The 17,541-nt window shown below is 25.1% G+C and overlaps 7 protein-coding genes across 7 annotated transcripts; 4 read left to right on the top strand and 3 right to left on the bottom strand.

Annotated features, from left to right (window-relative positions):
* Positions 1 to 664: 664 nt before the first annotated feature.
* Positions 665 to 931, top strand: PVVCY_0701850 (CDGSH iron-sulfur domain-containing protein, putative; the record flags this gene model as incomplete). The annotated part of the gene is made up of 1 exon (XM_008627865.1): positions 665 to 931. The coding sequence occupies one exon, from the start codon at positions 665 to 667 to the stop codon at positions 929 to 931; it is 267 nt and encodes an 88-aa protein (XP_008626087.1).
* A 530-nt stretch (positions 932 to 1,461) lies between these two features.
* On the bottom strand, positions 1,462 to 2,274 carry PVVCY_0701840 (prohibitin-like protein, putative; the record flags this gene model as incomplete). Its single annotated transcript, XM_008627866.2, has 1 exon — positions 1,462 to 2,274. One exon carries the CDS (start codon positions 2,272 to 2,274, stop codon positions 1,462 to 1,464), a length of 813 nt encoding a protein of 270 aa, XP_008626088.2.
* Positions 2,275 to 4,150: 1,876 nt separating this feature from the next.
* PVVCY_0701830 (repressor of RNA polymerase III transcription MAF1, putative) lies at positions 4,151 to 4,852 on the top strand (the record flags this gene model as incomplete). The annotated part of the gene is made up of 1 exon (XM_008627867.1): positions 4,151 to 4,852. One exon carries the CDS (start codon positions 4,151 to 4,153, stop codon positions 4,850 to 4,852), a length of 702 nt encoding a protein of 233 aa, XP_008626089.1.
* A 230-nt stretch (positions 4,853 to 5,082) lies between these two features.
* PVVCY_0701820 (histone acetyltransferase, putative) lies at positions 5,083 to 8,221 on the bottom strand (the record flags this gene model as incomplete). Its single annotated transcript, XM_008627868.2, has 3 exons — positions 5,083 to 5,151; positions 5,240 to 5,292; positions 5,515 to 8,221. The coding sequence occupies 3 exons, from the start codon at positions 8,219 to 8,221 to the stop codon at positions 5,083 to 5,085; spliced, it is 2,829 nt and encodes a 942-aa protein (XP_008626090.2).
* A 2,182-nt stretch (positions 8,222 to 10,403) lies between these two features.
* PVVCY_0701810 (DNA helicase MCM9, putative) lies at positions 10,404 to 13,910 on the top strand (the record flags this gene model as incomplete). The annotated part of the gene is made up of 1 exon (XM_008627869.1): positions 10,404 to 13,910. One exon carries the CDS (start codon positions 10,404 to 10,406, stop codon positions 13,908 to 13,910), a length of 3,507 nt encoding a protein of 1,168 aa, XP_008626091.1.
* Positions 13,911 to 14,550: 640 nt separating this feature from the next.
* Positions 14,551 to 15,180, top strand: PVVCY_0701800 (conserved protein, unknown function; the record flags this gene model as incomplete). The annotated part of the gene is made up of 1 exon (XM_008627870.1): positions 14,551 to 15,180. One exon carries the CDS (start codon positions 14,551 to 14,553, stop codon positions 15,178 to 15,180), a length of 630 nt encoding a protein of 209 aa, XP_008626092.1.
* A 389-nt stretch (positions 15,181 to 15,569) lies between these two features.
* On the bottom strand, positions 15,570 to 17,507 carry PVVCY_0701790 (glutamyl-tRNA(Gln) amidotransferase subunit A, putative; the record flags this gene model as incomplete). The annotated part of the gene is made up of 1 exon (XM_037634188.1): positions 15,570 to 17,507. One exon carries the CDS (start codon positions 17,505 to 17,507, stop codon positions 15,570 to 15,572), a length of 1,938 nt encoding a protein of 645 aa, XP_037490329.1.
* Positions 17,508 to 17,541: the final 34 nt, after the last annotated feature.

Below are 17,541 nucleotides of genomic sequence, written 5' to 3'. Positions count from 1 at the left end.
ACTATGCATATATATGCAATTACATATTTGAAAATATTAGACTAGTGAATTATAATATACATATTGTATCCCCTTTTACATTTTACTTTGCCCTCAAAATATTCGCACACACATAATATATATTTACATGCACGTGTACATGCAAATATGTGTGCGTGCATTTTATGTTCATCTCTAATACGCAATACGCATTTTTGAATTATGAATTAAAATAGCACACTATATTTACCCAATTTAAAAGGAATACTTTCTCTCATTCATCATTTAAATATTCAAAAAAAAATTATCCATTTTATATTTTGCAACATATTGTATATATAGGCACACGTATTTCTACATGACCACAGCCAAAAAAAAACAGCTATTCGAAAAAAAAAAAAGACAAATAGCTACCTAAAATAATTACTATAAAAATATATTTATTTAAATGAGATGAATAACCAAAACATAAAATCTAACAAGTTGTTAATTATGTATTATCAAATTTTGATATAATAAATATATTGTGCATATAATTCAAGTAAACAAAAATCTTATTAAGCATGTTAAACAATTTTTAATTAAAAAAAAAAATGAAATAAAACAAGCATAGTGGCATATGCGTAATATAATCTATTTATATATATATTGCACGCAAAGATTTATTTATTGAAAAATCAGAAAAATGGGAAACGGATTGATAAAAGAAAAACAAATTGATATGTTTCGAAAAAAAGGAGATATATTAAATACGAGAAATTTTAAAGCTGTTCATGTTGAAACTGTTTATCCTCCATTAAAAACTTCAACAAAAATATCTGTTTGTCGATGTTGGAAGTCAAAAAAATTTCCATACTGTGATAATTCACATCAAAAGTTACAACAACAAGGTGTTATTTGTGGTCCATTACTTTTGGAAGTTCGAAAAAGTAATGCTGTTCGATTAAATTAAAAAAAAATTATGATCATGTCAGAATAAAAAATGGCATAAAGCTATATAGCTATGGTAGACATAGCTAGCCAAATAATTAATAATCCCAACCATTCCTAAATTAGGAATAAAACATGTGTAAACATTTTTTACATACTTTTTCAATTTAAAGATTTAATTTCGTTTTTAAAACAATCTCAAAAATTAGCTATATGTTTTAAAGTTGTAATTTATTTTTCATTTTATTTTGCATTGTATTTTTTTAATTTTTCACTAAACATTTAAATATTAATTTGTTTTGTAGTTTTTCAATTAAAATTGTAACTATAATTATGATTATAATAAAAAGCAAAAAAAACAAACATGTTTTAGGCACATGCAAATATGTGTGCATGGAGAATACGTGATTGATCAATTTTATGCACGTCTTTGAAAAAAAAACAAACTTCCATAAAATGGGGTGTAAATTTTGTGCATTTTTATAGGTTGTGTAAAAAGTAAAACAAATAAAGCATTATCTAATGGTATGCTTAAACTGGTATGAAATTATTTTAATTTTCTTCGTTTACTGGGTCAAACGTTAATAAAACATCGAGTATAACTATTTTATAAAAAATAGAGGTATCATAAAATCTATCGACAATATTATCAATAACATCATCTGCAGTAATTTCGTTAGTTTGATACGACATATTTTTATTTAAATTTATAAGTGTATCAAGTTTATAATCTTTTATAACATTTTTTATATCTATATCTAATTCTTTTTTTATAAAATTTGTACTATAATTTATACCAAAGGAACTATATATTTCTCTAATGAATGAAATTTTAGGTTTAAGTTTTATTTCTAATTTCACTTTAACTTTTTTTTTATCAACTGTTTCATATATATTTGTATATTTTTTATGAATAGGAATAATTCTCATAAATATAACATTATATTTTAGAGGGTTAAAAAAAAATGTCATTAAGTCGTCATATATATATGGTAAAACTGTTTTATCTTCTTTATTTTCTAATAAGCAAATATAACCTTCGGGAACTTTTTGAAGTGTACAATAAAAAAATAATGTTGCAACAAAACAAATGATACTTAAGCTAAAACTTTTCACACTAATAAATTTTATTTCATTTTTTTTTCGAACTTGGTTATCCATTTTTTCTACACTTTCTATATTTGTATTTCTTATGCTATCTTTCATTGCTACTTCATTTCTGTCCCTATTTATTTCATTACTATAATAAAACTGGCAAACTTTTTTTTTGTCATTATTTAAAATTATATTTTTATAAATCTGTTGATAAAAAATAAAATTTCTTTTACTCCTCAAATTGCTTATATAATATTTACTCCCCCACATGTTGTTAGACTTGCAATATTTTACGTAATTCATAAATCCTAATACCTTTTCTTTCATTTTCAAAATTGGCATATACTTTTAAAGGGGGAGAAGTCACTACACGTTATGTTGCCACTCATTCATTTTACAAACAATTTAATGCTTTGAAAAATCGAAAGGAAAAATAATTACCCCGCTCTTTCAGGTTACTGTAAATAACACACTTTGCCTTTATATAGTTATACTGCTCTGTTTTTATGTAGTTCTACTGCTCTGTTTTTATGTAGTTCTACTGCTCTGCTTTTATGTAGTTCTACTGCTCTGTTTTTATATAGTTCTACTGCTCTGTTTTTATCCAGTTTCACGTTTTCCCTTTCCAACTTTGCTAAGGCCTTGGCTAGTGTAAAGAATAATTAAAAAAATATATCGTATTTAATTTCCCGCTAACAAAATAAGGTCGTATAAAATGGAAGGAATATTTTTGTTTGATCACACAAGAATTATAATATTAACTAAATTAAAAATCATTACATTTTTTACATGTTTATAAATGTATCCTTAATATTTGAATTTACCTACTAAGTGCATGTTATGCCTTTAATAAAAATATACCATTATTTGTATGCCCCGGTTAAAAGGAAATTTTTTTCTTTTTTTTTTTATCATAAAAAATTATGTAAAAAATTAAAACAAAAACAAAACAAAAACATCGAAAGATGAATTTTATTTATATCCTAATTATATTTAAACAAATAAAGTCATAAAAAAAGTATATATAAATATATTTTTTTTTGATTATTGTAATTTTTTTATATACCAAACTTCCATTATTTTAAAGATGGTTTCATTGGGATGTAAAAAAATAGTTTTATTTTTTTTTTTGTACAATGGAGCATGAAATATAAAGAGAATAAAACATTTTATAAAAATATTTTATGAATTTGTAACGAACGTAAATAATTTCATTTTTTGGGTTCGTATGTTTTATGCCTTTGCTAACTCTTTATATTTTTTAGTTTCCCCATTTATGAACCTACCTAAGTAAATTATTTAGAGAGAAATAAACTATTTACTTATTTATGTGCTTCCGTGTCTGTCCACCAACTAATATGTACATTGGTAGGTGCACAACATCTAAAGAGCAACTTGTTCTTCCTTAAAATATATATGAAGCATTTACAAAACACAATAACTACCACAACTTTAACATTGAAGGGGTATCACTATTTATTTGGATTGCCATTCATATGTATGCACATATTATATATACATATTTTATCTCATAGTTTTTAATAATCTTTTATTCGGTGTACTTTGTTAGACTGCGTATCACAAGTCCAAATGTTTTAGATTTTTTTTAACCCATTCATGCCTTACATTTTTTAACATGTTCACGTCATACATTTTTAAAACATGTTTTTATCGCGAACTTGGTGAGTAGCAAAATCGAGTGTGTACTCCTTGACATTCCCAATCCTTCGCTTCTTCATCGTATTTATCTAATTTATCTGTTTTATATATATTTTATTTTAATTTTTTGTTATATCTTGTTTTTATAATTTTTTTTGTACTACCTATAAATAGCCCCAAGCCCGGGCCAGAGACCCATTGTTTTACCCATAATTTTTATTTCCATTTTTTACCCATAATTTTTATTTCCATTTTTTACCCACAATTTTTATTTCCATTTTTTACACACAATTTTTATTTCCATTTTTTACACACAATTTTTTATTCACCACTTTGTGATACGCTCCACGTGTTCTACTTTGTGCATGCCCGTTCAAGCCGCCTTCATTTTGACACCCCCCATTCGAAAACAGCCATTTCTAGACATTAGGATGTGCGTCCAATCGTTAGACCGAGCAAGAGATATAAAAGGAAACAAAAAAAAAAAATGATAAACTTAGATATCGAAAACCTTAATGATATTAACTTAATTTTAGAGAAGTTAGAGGCACATGATAGATTTATCGAAGCTACAATCGAACTTTTTGAAGATGCTGAACAGTATGATGAAAATTATGATGAAAATATTGATAGTGTAAATATAGGTAGTGTAAATATAGGTAGTGAAAATTGCGTTATTAAAAATAAAAAACCAATTCAAGATATAATTAATAATAAAGAAAAAAAATATATTTTATCAAATATAATAAATATTTTAAATTATGTTTTTCCAGATTATGAATTTAAATATTTAAATAATTCAAATTATAAATCTATAAAAAATTTAAATAATGTTATAGATAATATAAATTATAATTTATTTTATGTAGTTGAAAATATTTATCGAGGTTTTAATAAAAAAGTATGGGAAATTTTAAAAGAATTAATGGATTTTAAATCATGTGATATATATACATATTTAAATAATACAGATAAAGATCCATATATAGATAAACAAAGTATTTCTAGTTTTAATTATTTTTTCTTTGCTAAAAAAACAAAAAGAATTCTATTTATATCCTGTATTACTAAGCCAAAATATAAAAATCAAAATGACGAAGATTTTAATAATATTTATATGACAATACAAGATGAGCCATCTGTTAATGCCCAAAATGATTACGACGAAATTAATTCATCTAGTTCATAATGTTTAACTTGTAAAAAATGACAAACTTTTAATAACAACACTATCTTATGTAAAAACAGACAAAATGTATCTCATTCGCCGTTAACAAATAAATACATACATTTTATCTTTATGTATGTCTATTCCATGTTTTGTTTGTTTTGTAAAAGTTATACATGAAATCATTTGTGTTTATACACCCACTATGTTTGCATTTCCCTTTTTAATATAATCCAACAATTATTAAAACTTCAAATTACCAAATGGCATAAGCCATCCCTTGCTAAAGCGGATATAGTGTCCTTAATTTTTTTATGGTTCTGCGAGAGGGTAGAAAAAGGCGGAAAAAATATAAGAAATAAACAAAAAAATACCCCCAAAAAATGCAATTCTTTTTTATCTCATTACCTGTAGTAGACTTTGCACTGCTTCTTCCACAGCTTGTTCAGTTCCTCCTTCACCTATATTAAAAAATGCAAAAAAAATTGTAAAAAAAATTGCAAAAAAATCACAAAAATTGTGTGACATTTTTGGTGAAACACACATGTGGTGAAACAAATTTCTATCTTATCCTACGTAATCTCGGAAGACGTCGCTAGACATGCAATTTGTATTTTTGTTTATCAAGTTTCCGATATAGTCACTTTTGATACGTTTTTTAATTTTGATTCTAACATCTTTACATGCATCAGAAGCTTCGAAACTTTCCATTGAGTTTGCTAAATTTACATTTTCATTTTTTTTCTCTTTTTTACGAAGATGATTATATTTATCTTCATTTTCAATATATAAAGGAGCAGGGTGAGGTAAAACACCTGCTAAAGATATAGTCTCAACCATTCTTGTAATTTGTTTATGAGTTTCTTTACAAACTTTTATAAACTTCTTTTTATCCAATTCAGGATGTTCTTTTTCAATATTTTTTTCTTTTAAATAATCATCAGGATATAATATAGTTGGACTTAAGATTTTCAAATCAATACAAATTTTAATCGTTATTATATCCCTTAAATGTGTAAAAGAAGCTGCTGGATCTTCAACTGTTATTTCTTTTATGTTAGAATTGACAATCGATAAGTGATAAATTTTTTCTAATACTTTCATTCCTAATCCTTTATTTTGCATAGGTGGAAAAATTAAAAATTGGGATATTCTATTTCGATCAAATTGAAAAGTAAAAAATGTATATGTTGTTGCTAATCCAAATAAATAATAATAATATAAATATTCTGAATCATCTTCATTAATATCTCCTTTAATACTACCTTGTCCACTATCACTATTATTGTTACTACTACTTCGTCTTCTTCTTTTATTATTTTTTGTTTGATCTATTATTATTTTTTTTTTTCCATTTTTTTTTACATCAATTATATTCATTCCAGATTCAGGACTTTCTTCTTCACATTTTACAATTTGTTCATCTTCGTAATTTTCATTATTCTTTAAATCAGAACATAAATAAACAACATCATATTTTTTATGGAAAGAATAGTAACTTTCTTCCTCTTTTTCATATCTATTATTTAAAGTATCATCAATAACTTGCATAACAGTTTCACGTGTAAGTACATATTCCTTTGGTTCAAACTCAGAATTATTAAAACCGATATTTTGCATCTCATCTTTATTTTCACCAATTTTAATCTGATCATTTTCATCTGTTTCATCTTCACCCTTTTTCGCTCGCTTACTCCTATATCCACTTTTTTTGTCGTTAGAGGATACTTCATCAAATGCTCGTTTTCCACTACTTTTTATTTTTTGTTCATCACTATTTTCAACGAGATTGTTCTCACTAGCTTTGTTATTAGCAATAGCTCTCTCTCGATTTAAATAAACATCTAGAGAATCTATGAAGTCGTTTTCATTAAAACTTTTTGTATTCTCCTGTTTAAATACTATATATGGAAGTATAACATTCCAACGACAATCATACTCAATGTTAGAAGCACTTTCAATAAACCAGTGATAAAACCATTCTACTTTTCGATGTAATAATTCAAAATTTGATTTTATTGTATAATCATATTTATTATATTTATATTCTGATGATCCTCTTTTTTTTTTTTTGTCTTCATCAGTCTTTTCAATTATTCCTTCATTAACTTTTTCATCTTTATCCTCTTCTTTTGTTTTCACTATTTTATTTTCTATAATTGATTCTTTACTTTCTTCCGATTTTTCAATATTTTCTATACTCCCATTTAATCCAATTTCAGATTCATTTATTTTTTCAAGACTGTTTGATTTTTCTTTCATCTCTTTTAAAGTGCTATCTCTCTTTTTCTTATCCTTTATTATGTTTAAATATTCTCTATACAGTTTTGACAAATCTTTTTCTGTAACATATTTTGTAAATTTCTTTTTCCCTTTCTTATTATCAATATCGATGTCTCGATTTTTTATATCCTCATCCCCTTTATTATTTAACTCTATATTTCCATCTTGTTTCTTATTATTTTTTTCTTCTCCATCATTTTTTTCATTTTCAATGGATAAACTACTATTGCTCAAACATGTGTTACTATTATTACTAGATGTTTTGCATGTACTATTAGAGGTACTGTCATGAATTTGATTTGATTCTGATCTGTCTAATTTAGTTGAATGATCGAAACTCATATTATTTACATTATTACTTGCTTGAAGTAAAATATCATTATTGTTACAAACAGAATTTCGTATATTTTCAGATCCATCTAACTTATTTTTATTTTTTGATTTAAAATATTCTTGAGAAAACCCACATTTTCGGATTTGCAAATATATTTTTTCACTAAGTTTTTTTTCATATATTACATAACCAGGAGGAATATAATTATTTCTATTAACAATATTTTTATAGTGTTTATCTTTTATACTTTTCGATTTTTTATGTTTATTTTTATCCTGTTTTATTTCATTTTTTTTTAAAATTTTTAAAAAATCTTCTTCAGACTCAACAAACCCACCTGGATAGGGAGTAGTGATATACAAACTTTGCAAAAGTGATAGCATAATATAATTCGAATTTTCATACTGGTCCGTTATTGAACCACTCAACTTCATATACACCTCATAACTGTCGCATGTGTAGTAAAAGTCAATCTTCAGAGACTCGAACCCTATAACCTGCTCACTGTCACTAAAAAAATGGTGAGTAAATAAAGGCTTGAAAGAATAAGTATTATTATAATAATCTTTAGTAGAAATACATGGATGAAAAGTAATCGAATTTATAGCATTCAGTTTGGGAATACATGCATATGCATTAATTGATGGAAAAAAATTTAATGATAAGTTTTGTAAATCTGCTGCACAATTTTTTATACAATTATAGTATTCCCTATCCATATCTTCATATTTGCTTTCTTGAGCATTGTCTATATTATTTATTTCTCCTTTCATTTTTACAAAAACTATTTATTCTTAAATATATATGCATATACATGTAGACACTTAAAATTTGATTCAAGCTATTCTGTATGTTTATAATACAAATATGCCTTTAAAGTTTTACACTAATCTGGGTTTACCCAAAAGTTTTTTACTTAGCCATAAATATGCAAATGCATAAACGGGCTGATATGTGAGTCATCAAATGGATATGCGCATGTGTAAACTTGGGTTTAGTTTACACTACTATATCTTGAGGAACGAACACAAATTATGTACATGTGTGTACTATGATTTGGATTCATGTGATAGTAAATTCCTCGTTTTGTTGACAAAAAAAATGTATAATAACAATATTAATAAAAAAAAGAATATGCTTACTTGCACTCAATTAATAATATACAAGATACAAATATAAAACACTTGTTACGCTTGCAACAAAACACGAAAAAATGCACACCAAAAAAATATATACATATTAATAATACTTATAAATATATGTGTATTATATTATATGCATATGTTCTTGTGACTTTAGTGACTAGCCATCCCTATTTACACATAATATAGCCACCTATTTAAAATTAAATTGTATAGTAAAATATTACTATTCACAAAGTAAAGGGTGGAACAAAAAAACTTATTTAAGCAATAAATTGCCAAAGCAAAGATAAACATGTAAAAATACACAAAAGCTATAACTGTGACATATTTGTGTGGAAAATAAAGTAAAATAAAATAGCAAAAATAAAGTAAAAAAAATAAAAAAGAAGAAAAGAAAATATTATAAGTCCAAGGTTTTTTTAAATAAATCCCGGAATAATGGGAAGGCCATTAATATATATGTGTTAAAAGCACAAAATGTATATATTATACTTAAAAAAATTTACGTTACAAAAATAAAATGCAATTACAATTTAGCTCATAAAGAAATCTAGCTTTTATTATATAATAAAATATAATAATATAGTTGTATAATGAATATTTTCATATATTAAGGTGTATTATATAAGCCATACCCAATAGTTATACATGCTTATTGCGTATTTTCTTTTTATTCTCTTCCATTGTATTCCTCCCTTTCTTGCATTATAAACTTACTCATTCATTTTATTATTTTTTTTCAAAATAATTCAAACCTTTTACCATATATATATCTCAACACATCGGGTTCATTTTCTCTGGAGCGCTACTGGTATTTATTTTTTTTTATTACTATGACTGTATTCCACATACACAAAATAAACCTACTTATACAAAATATATACACTATTATATAAGTACATGCTTTTATATATTAAAACATACTGCTTGGAAAAATATGACATAAAAATAACACTTTTAGAAATATGTTATTATATATATTTATTTAATAAAAAACATATATTATGTGTGTATATATTGTATGGGTCAATTTTTCTCCACATTCCAATAATATATATAAAGCCCGTTCTGTTTAATTCACTGGTCAGGTTTTTACGCTATTTTAGTGTTTTAATTTTATAGAGATAGCTATTTCATACCTTTTTTTTTATTATTACTTATTTTTTTATGACTTGTTCATAAAACTAGCTTATTATTTTTTTTTTAAGATATATTTTTTTGCCATGTTCATGTGAAAAGTGATCGGCAATAAATAACATATTCGTCTACACTTACACACATAATACTTTTTTTAAATAACAACCGGAAATTTAAGAATATTATGACAATAGGGGCAAATATATGATACTATGGCTAGTTAAAAAAAAATATAATAATAAAATAAAACAGTTTACACTATATATTATTATACATTTTTTAGCTAGTTTACAATATTGTAATTAATTAAAATTATATTTGGTTTTATTCCTTTTTGGGAATACCCACACATATCAACTTAATATTTTTCCGAAAATATACAAAAACCAATTTGTAAAAAATACATAAAAAAACGGAAGCATACATACAAAAATTGTCTTTTCATTTGTGTGATTATTGCTTATTTTGCAATTTTCAATGACGCCACTTTATCGTTTTTTTATTTTTCATTAAAACAAGAATTTCTTCACACCTTAAATTGTTACCTTATATAATTTTGCCTACTTTTCCAACTGCATGTGAAGGGTTGTTACCAGCTATAGTCATATTCTCATATAAATAAATATATATAAATATACATGCACATGCCCATTTATCGTCCATACCAGCAGCTATGTCACTCTCGAGCTCAGACTCCAGCATTTTTAGTGACACCGATTATGGTGGTAGCAGCGAAGAAGATGGTGATATTACCAACAGAGAGGAGACTATAGAAAATGTGAAATTTTATAATAAGATATTAATAAAACTATTTTTAAAAAATAAAAAATATTATGAACAAATAAAAACTATAGCTCTTAATTATATTAGTAAATTAGAAGATATTGAATTTTTTAATGTAGAAAAAGTTGTAGAAGAAAGAAATGACCATATATACAATTTTTATTTTGATACATATGACGCAATTGAATATGGAGAAAATAAATTAATTTATTACATTCAAAATGATTTTCATAAATTTATTGATGTTATAAATAATTATTCCATCCCATTCTTCTTTAGACTTATTTTTTTGAGTTGCTATTTTGAAGTCCTTCGAAATGAAGAAATATTAAGACGAAATACGTCTAAAAAAAACCAAAAGAAACAAACTTATAAAGAAACAAATTTAGAGCATTATAAAATTGGTGAACCTGATCAAACCAATGAAATTATTAAAAATATGAATTCCAATTCTATAGACAGCCTTATCATGGCAGCTGAAAATGATATGAACAACTCAGAAAAAGAAATGAATACATATAACGAAGATATAGAAAGTCACACATTAGACCAGTCTAAGTTGAGTGATGATGATAAGTTGGCTAAACAGAAACTATCCACAGAAGACGATAAAAAAGGAATACACTTTTGCGATTTTATAGATTATGAATTTAACAAAGATAAGGAATTAATGGAAGAAATAGATTTATATAGTGCCTGTTTAATGAAAGGCATTTTATATTCTTATAAAAGTTATGAATTTTTAAGAGACAGTAATATAAAATCAAAAATAAATAACTGCTTAAAAATAATATTTGATAAGCATAATATAAAACTAAAATGCAGGATTGTAAATGTTCCATTTTTACATAATATGCACATAAATAATTTGCAAGAAATAGAAAGTAATAAATATATTGGGAAATTTATAAGTACAGAAGGTATAATAACAAGAGTTGGCGAAAAAAAAATATTGGAAGAATATAAAAAATATAGATGCATGAGTTGTGATCATATTATTAAAAAAAAAGCCATACCTGAATTGTATTATAATACTCAACCTGTTATCAAGTGTCAAAATGTTGTAAATACAAATAGCGATCCTCATAAAGTAGATATTATGCTATATAAAAATTTTATCAAAGGAAAAGGCAAAGATAAAGTAATTGGCAAAGGGGGAGTAGAAAAGAAAGCCAATTACAATAGGAATAAATTCAGCATGAAATTCAAAGTACGAAAAAATTCTATGGATGATAATAATATCCAACCGGGGATGGTATCTCAAAAAGTTTGCAACAAAACCAACTTTGAATTTTTAGAAAATGAAGTTCAAAGAGTAGATTACCAAGAAATAAAAATCAAAGAAACAAGTAATGCAAATATTCCATTTTCAATAACCGTAGTGGTATTAGAAAATTTAGTAGGAAAACATTACCCTGGAAAAAAAGTAATAATAAATGGAATAATTTTAAGGAGGTGGAAAAGGTTGTATAGAGATATCAGATGTGATACAGAATTATTTATTGAAGCTAACAATATTGAAGTTAATGAATTAGGAAATTCAAAAGGCAATGAAATATTAATAGACAATGATTTTACAAAAAGCGTGCATAGCCTTATTAATGAGTCGGAAGCCTGTACAAAATTGAAGCGTCTAGATCAGGAAAATACTATTCAGGGCATACCACTAGAAAAAGAGAACTACGAACAAAAATCACAGACAGATAAATATCAAACTGGCTCAACACTTATAAGAGATATGCATGTTACAGGAACTCGGTCCCAAAATAGAGGAATAGAACAAGAAATAAATATTTTTGAAAAATATTGGTCTGCCTTTAAAGACAATAAAATTGAAGGGAAAAAAAATATATGTGAAAGTGTGTGCCCTAATTTGTATAATTGTAAAATATCTAAACTGTCAGTATTACTTGTCTTAATAGGAGGCAACAAAATAAATGAATTTGATTCATTTTATGCTGAAAATAATCGTTGGAAAAAGTATTTCAATCGAAATGAGGAAAATGATGAAAGTGACGATAGTAATTTTCATGATGACTTGATAAAACGGAATGAAGGTTTCGAGAATGACGAGGGAAAAGGCATATTTTTAGATAATGACAATATATATAGGAGACAAAATGAAGGCAAAAAAAAAAAAAAAAATAATAATGTGTTATATGATAGCTTGAAAAGAAAAGGAGGAAAACGATCAAAAAAAATGACAAAAGAAATTTCTGTAGATAATTATCATAAAAGATCATTATGCCATTTGTTATTAGTTGGAAATCCAGGAACAGGAAAATCGCAATTATTAAAGGAAATAAAAAATTTAACAAATATATGTACTAATGTATCTGGAATGTTTTGTACAACAGCTGGTTTAACATGTGCAGCGATAAAAGAAGGAAACAACTTTATGTTAGAAAGTGGGGCTCTAGTTTTAGCAGATAATGGGGTATGTTGTATTGATGAATTTTGTTTAATGAAAACGGAAAATAAAAATGCTATACATGAAGCTATGGAACAATTATCTATATCTATAGCAAAAGCAGGTATAGTAGACAAATTAAATTGTAGGTGCACTATTATCGGTGCATCAAATTTTGAAATACATAAAAATATGAATGGAACTATAGATAAATGTCAAGATCAAGTACTTATTATAAATCTCTCATATGCTTTATTAAGTAGATTTGATTTAGTAGTTATAACAGAAGACAGTGATGAAACAGATGCCAGAGTTGCTGATTGTGTTTTGCGTCAGGGTGAGGATGGAACCAATTTAGAAAATAAAAATGAGCATAGCAAGGAAAAAATAATACATTTGGAAAATAGCGAAAATGACGAACTAGCCAAATATGCAAATTTTGAAAAAAAAAATTCTGAACAAGCAAGAAATTTTTTTACTAAAAAGATAACATGGCCTAGCGAAAAATTAAAAGAATATATATATTATTTAAAAAATAATTTTTTTCCAAATTTTACAAAAAGTTCAAAATTAATTTTAATAACATATTATTCGCATTTAAGAAAATATAATAATGGAGATAATGGAACAACCATTCGTTCATTAGAAAGTTTAATTCGATTAAGTGAAGCTCATTCGAAATTAATGTATAATAATATAGTTACAACAGATGATGTTATAAATATTATTTTATTGGTTGAGCTTAGTTTACGTAGTTATAAAATAGGTATAAAAATAAATGGAAATAATAATATTTTAATTGCAAAGACGGGAATTATTGAAAACTTAAAACATATTTTATTAACATATAATCAAGATAATCATACATTCAAATTATTAGATGATGTTTTATTTGATAAAAGTTTATATAATTATTTTAAATCTGTAATTTTAAACAAGTTAGGTTTGTCGGAACAAGATGGCGTTGTTCATAGTGGCCTACAATAGTAGGAAGTTACACCAAACAATATATACTAATGTTTTTCTCTTCCTTTTCAACCATCAAAATGGCTTTATTTGTGTGTGTTAATTCTTTTTATGGCATATTATGGCTAAATGCGTATAATTCAACTTTGTTCATTTCTGTCCCTTTGCGATGTACTTTTTAAATATGTTTTTTTCGTTTAGTTTTTATTTTTGCTTTTTCATTATTTACTCTTTTTTCTTGTATAATTTTTTATGTAAGACTAACCATGCCTCTTATGGCAACCCTTTTAAAAATAAAAATTGTTTTAGTTTTTACTAAGTATCAATATTTATCCTCGCAAAAAAAAATTGGGCGAGATTCAAATTTTCAAATGAGCATATGATAGAGAATTATTTTCGTCGGTGAATTTAATTTTTTTTAATTTCTTTCTATTGCAAAAAATAAAATAAATAGAATGCATAAAAATTTTTTAAGTAAAACAAAATTTATGTAAACCAATTGATGAATAATATATATCCAAATTTTATTAAAAATTATTTATTTGCTACTCCGATCAAGATAAAACGATATGACATAAATCGTTGGCATTATCCAAACCCGCCCCCTTTGTAAAAAAAAAAACAAATTAAAAATATAATAAAAAAACGTTAAAAACAAAAAATGGATTTAAAAACATTGGATGATGAGATTATGTTATCAGATGGGAGGGTAATAAAAGTACCTGTGAAAAAAATTGAAGAAATTAATAAAGAAAATGAAAAAAAAAAAGTTCAAATAGAAAAAGTTCCTAATGTATGGGGTAGCAGTGCTGGGGCAGGAAGTGATTACTTTGATCTTTATAGAAAACAAAGAAACCAAGAAAATGAAAGATTAGAATTAATAGAACAAAAATGGAAAGAATATACTGAAAACCAAATATTTCAACAAAAAAGAAATGAAAAAATTGAATATATGGAAAAAAAACGTCTAAAAAGAGGAAATAAAAGAATGATTAAAAAACAAAAAATTAAAGAATTAAGAAATCAAAAAAAAAAAAATAAAATGGAAAATTCAAATCCATTAGTAAACCCAAATAATAATAATAAAGAATCATCTACTAACCAATTCAACAACACAGAAAGTGACGAGGATAGTGCAACAAATTCTATAAATACAAAAGAAGGGAAAGGAAAAGAAGATCAAAACCCTCAAAATGGAAAAACAGAAACTTCTGATGATGAAAATAATTTAAATACTCAGTCAATTAATACAAATAATTTTGTCATCTTAAAAGAAGATGAACTGTTTTAGTAATAGGACACGCATACATATACATATGTGTGTCTAAAAAAAATTAGGAAAAAATGCAACTAATATTAATCTAAGTATATACTAAAAAAAAACACTAAACAATAATGCATAGATGGGAATTTGTAGTTTGCACTTTTATTATTTTTGTATGTTTTAAACCAGGAAATAATAATCATTTTGTTTAGTATTGTTTTGACACTACTATTATTAATAGCCAATAGCAATGATAATAGTTATATGCAAATTTTTTATTTCTTCTTTTTGATTATTTCATATTTTTACTCCGTTTTTTTATTCCCCTTTTTTTAGCGTAATTTTTCATCAGAAAAAAAACGCAGCAAATGTGTAATCACAATTTTACTATTTTTTTTTTGTTTTTTTAAACTTATTTAACTAGCTTTATTTTCCAAATTGTGAAGCAATTTTTTATTAACACCCATTTTATCCTTGTATGCTAAGGCAACTTTTAATAGTTCATGTTCATTTAATTTTGGATTTAATAATTGAAAAGATTGAGGTTCATTCAAATTTTTAGTAAATTCACCTGATGGTATAACAATACTCGGAAATCCTGTAATAGAGGATATAATAAAAAATATTTCTCTCATATATTTATTGTACATATCACTACTTTCTACAGATAAATTGTTTTTATTATTATTTTGAGTGTGTTCTTTTTCTGAATTTATTTCATTTTTTAAACTGTTTTCATGGGATGGAGAAATATTTATGTTACAACCTTCCTTTATATTATTCGATCTAGGTAATGATGGTAATAAAATAAAATTAACTTGCTCAAAAATCTCATTTAAACGTGAAATCAATTTATTTTTTACTATTAAAAAGACATGACGGAAATTTATTTTTTTATTATTTTTTTCAAAATATGTTGATATAATTGACCCTCCAATTATTCGTGCTAAAACATTTTCATCTATTAAATTTGATCGTAATTTTGCAATAAAATTATTTTCATTATTTATATTAGGAATATTATAATTAATTCCATTCATTCTTGCTATATTACTATTTGCTACTATCATTGAGTACATATAATATATATAACAATATTCAACCAGTTTATATATATTTGTATTTATTAATATTCCCCCCATGTCTTTAATATTTTTCATTACCATATCATAATGATCACATACAGTATCGTCAACAAAATATTTCTTTAATAAATCTTTACTTAAATATCCAAATTTCATATTTTTTAATGGCTTTTCGCTTTTAAATATTTCTGACTGTTCATATTTTTTTAATAATAAATGATATTTTTTTTTTTTTTTTTCATGCACACTTTTTAAATCATTTTTGTCATATCCAGATAAGCAATCTAATAATATACTACAATCATAAACATTATTAACTATTAAACCGACTACATCCGTCTCTTCATTATATGGTATAATACCATATCTACTTATTCTTCCATAAGTAGGTTTTAATCCTATACATCCACACAATGCAGCGGGTGTTCGAATTGATCCACCTGTATCCGTATTTACTGAACAGTTCAGAATTTTTGATCCAACACAGCTAGCTGAACCACCAGATGACCCACCACAAGATAAATATTTTTCATTAAATGGATTTTGTACATTACCTGTGCATGATCCCATGGCAAATTCATCTAAACGTGTTTTCCCAATAATAATTGCTCCATGTTTTTTTAATTTTTTTACAACTGTACTATCATAAGAACTTTTATAATTTGATAATATTTTACTTCCTCCTGTTGTTGGGATGCCCTTTGTTATTATATTGTCTTTTAAAACAATAGGAAGACCAAATAATTTGGGCAATTTTAAGGACAATTTATTGCATTGTTCATAAATTTCATATAATTTGCTGACTTGTTCATATATTTCATCACTGTTGTATATATATGAAAAGCTATTGTATTTATTTATATTTCCATACAAAACTTTGTTAATAACATGTTTTTCAATAATACTTTTTATATTTCCAGGGGATGATAATATTTCTTTTCTTATTTGATATATATGAGAGTTATTTGATTCTTTATAATTATTATTTTCATTTAGTACGCTATGGGTATGCAATTTATTTCTTTTTTTTACAAACCTATCATTAATATATCGAGCTTTGTTGAATATAAAAAATGGTAACCATCTATTTTTTTCTTTCTTCGTATGTGTATGCTTATTTATATTTTTTGTTCTTCCATTATATATATTTCCTTTTGTCCTTACAACCTTCTGACCGTTAATTATAATAATGAATTGTAAATTATTGAAAACCTCAAAATCAAGTAAACATATTATAATATATAATATTGCCGTACATTGGAGATACATATTATCCCATCAAGTATATATACCTTTTCTGTAT

Source organism: Plasmodium vinckei (assembly GCF_900681995.1).
Source record: "Plasmodium vinckei vinckei genome assembly, chromosome: PVVCY_07".
Taxonomy (NCBI): Eukaryota; Apicomplexa; class Aconoidasida; order Haemosporida; family Plasmodiidae; genus Plasmodium; species Plasmodium vinckei.
This window is presented reverse-complemented; position numbering and strand designations above follow the sequence as displayed.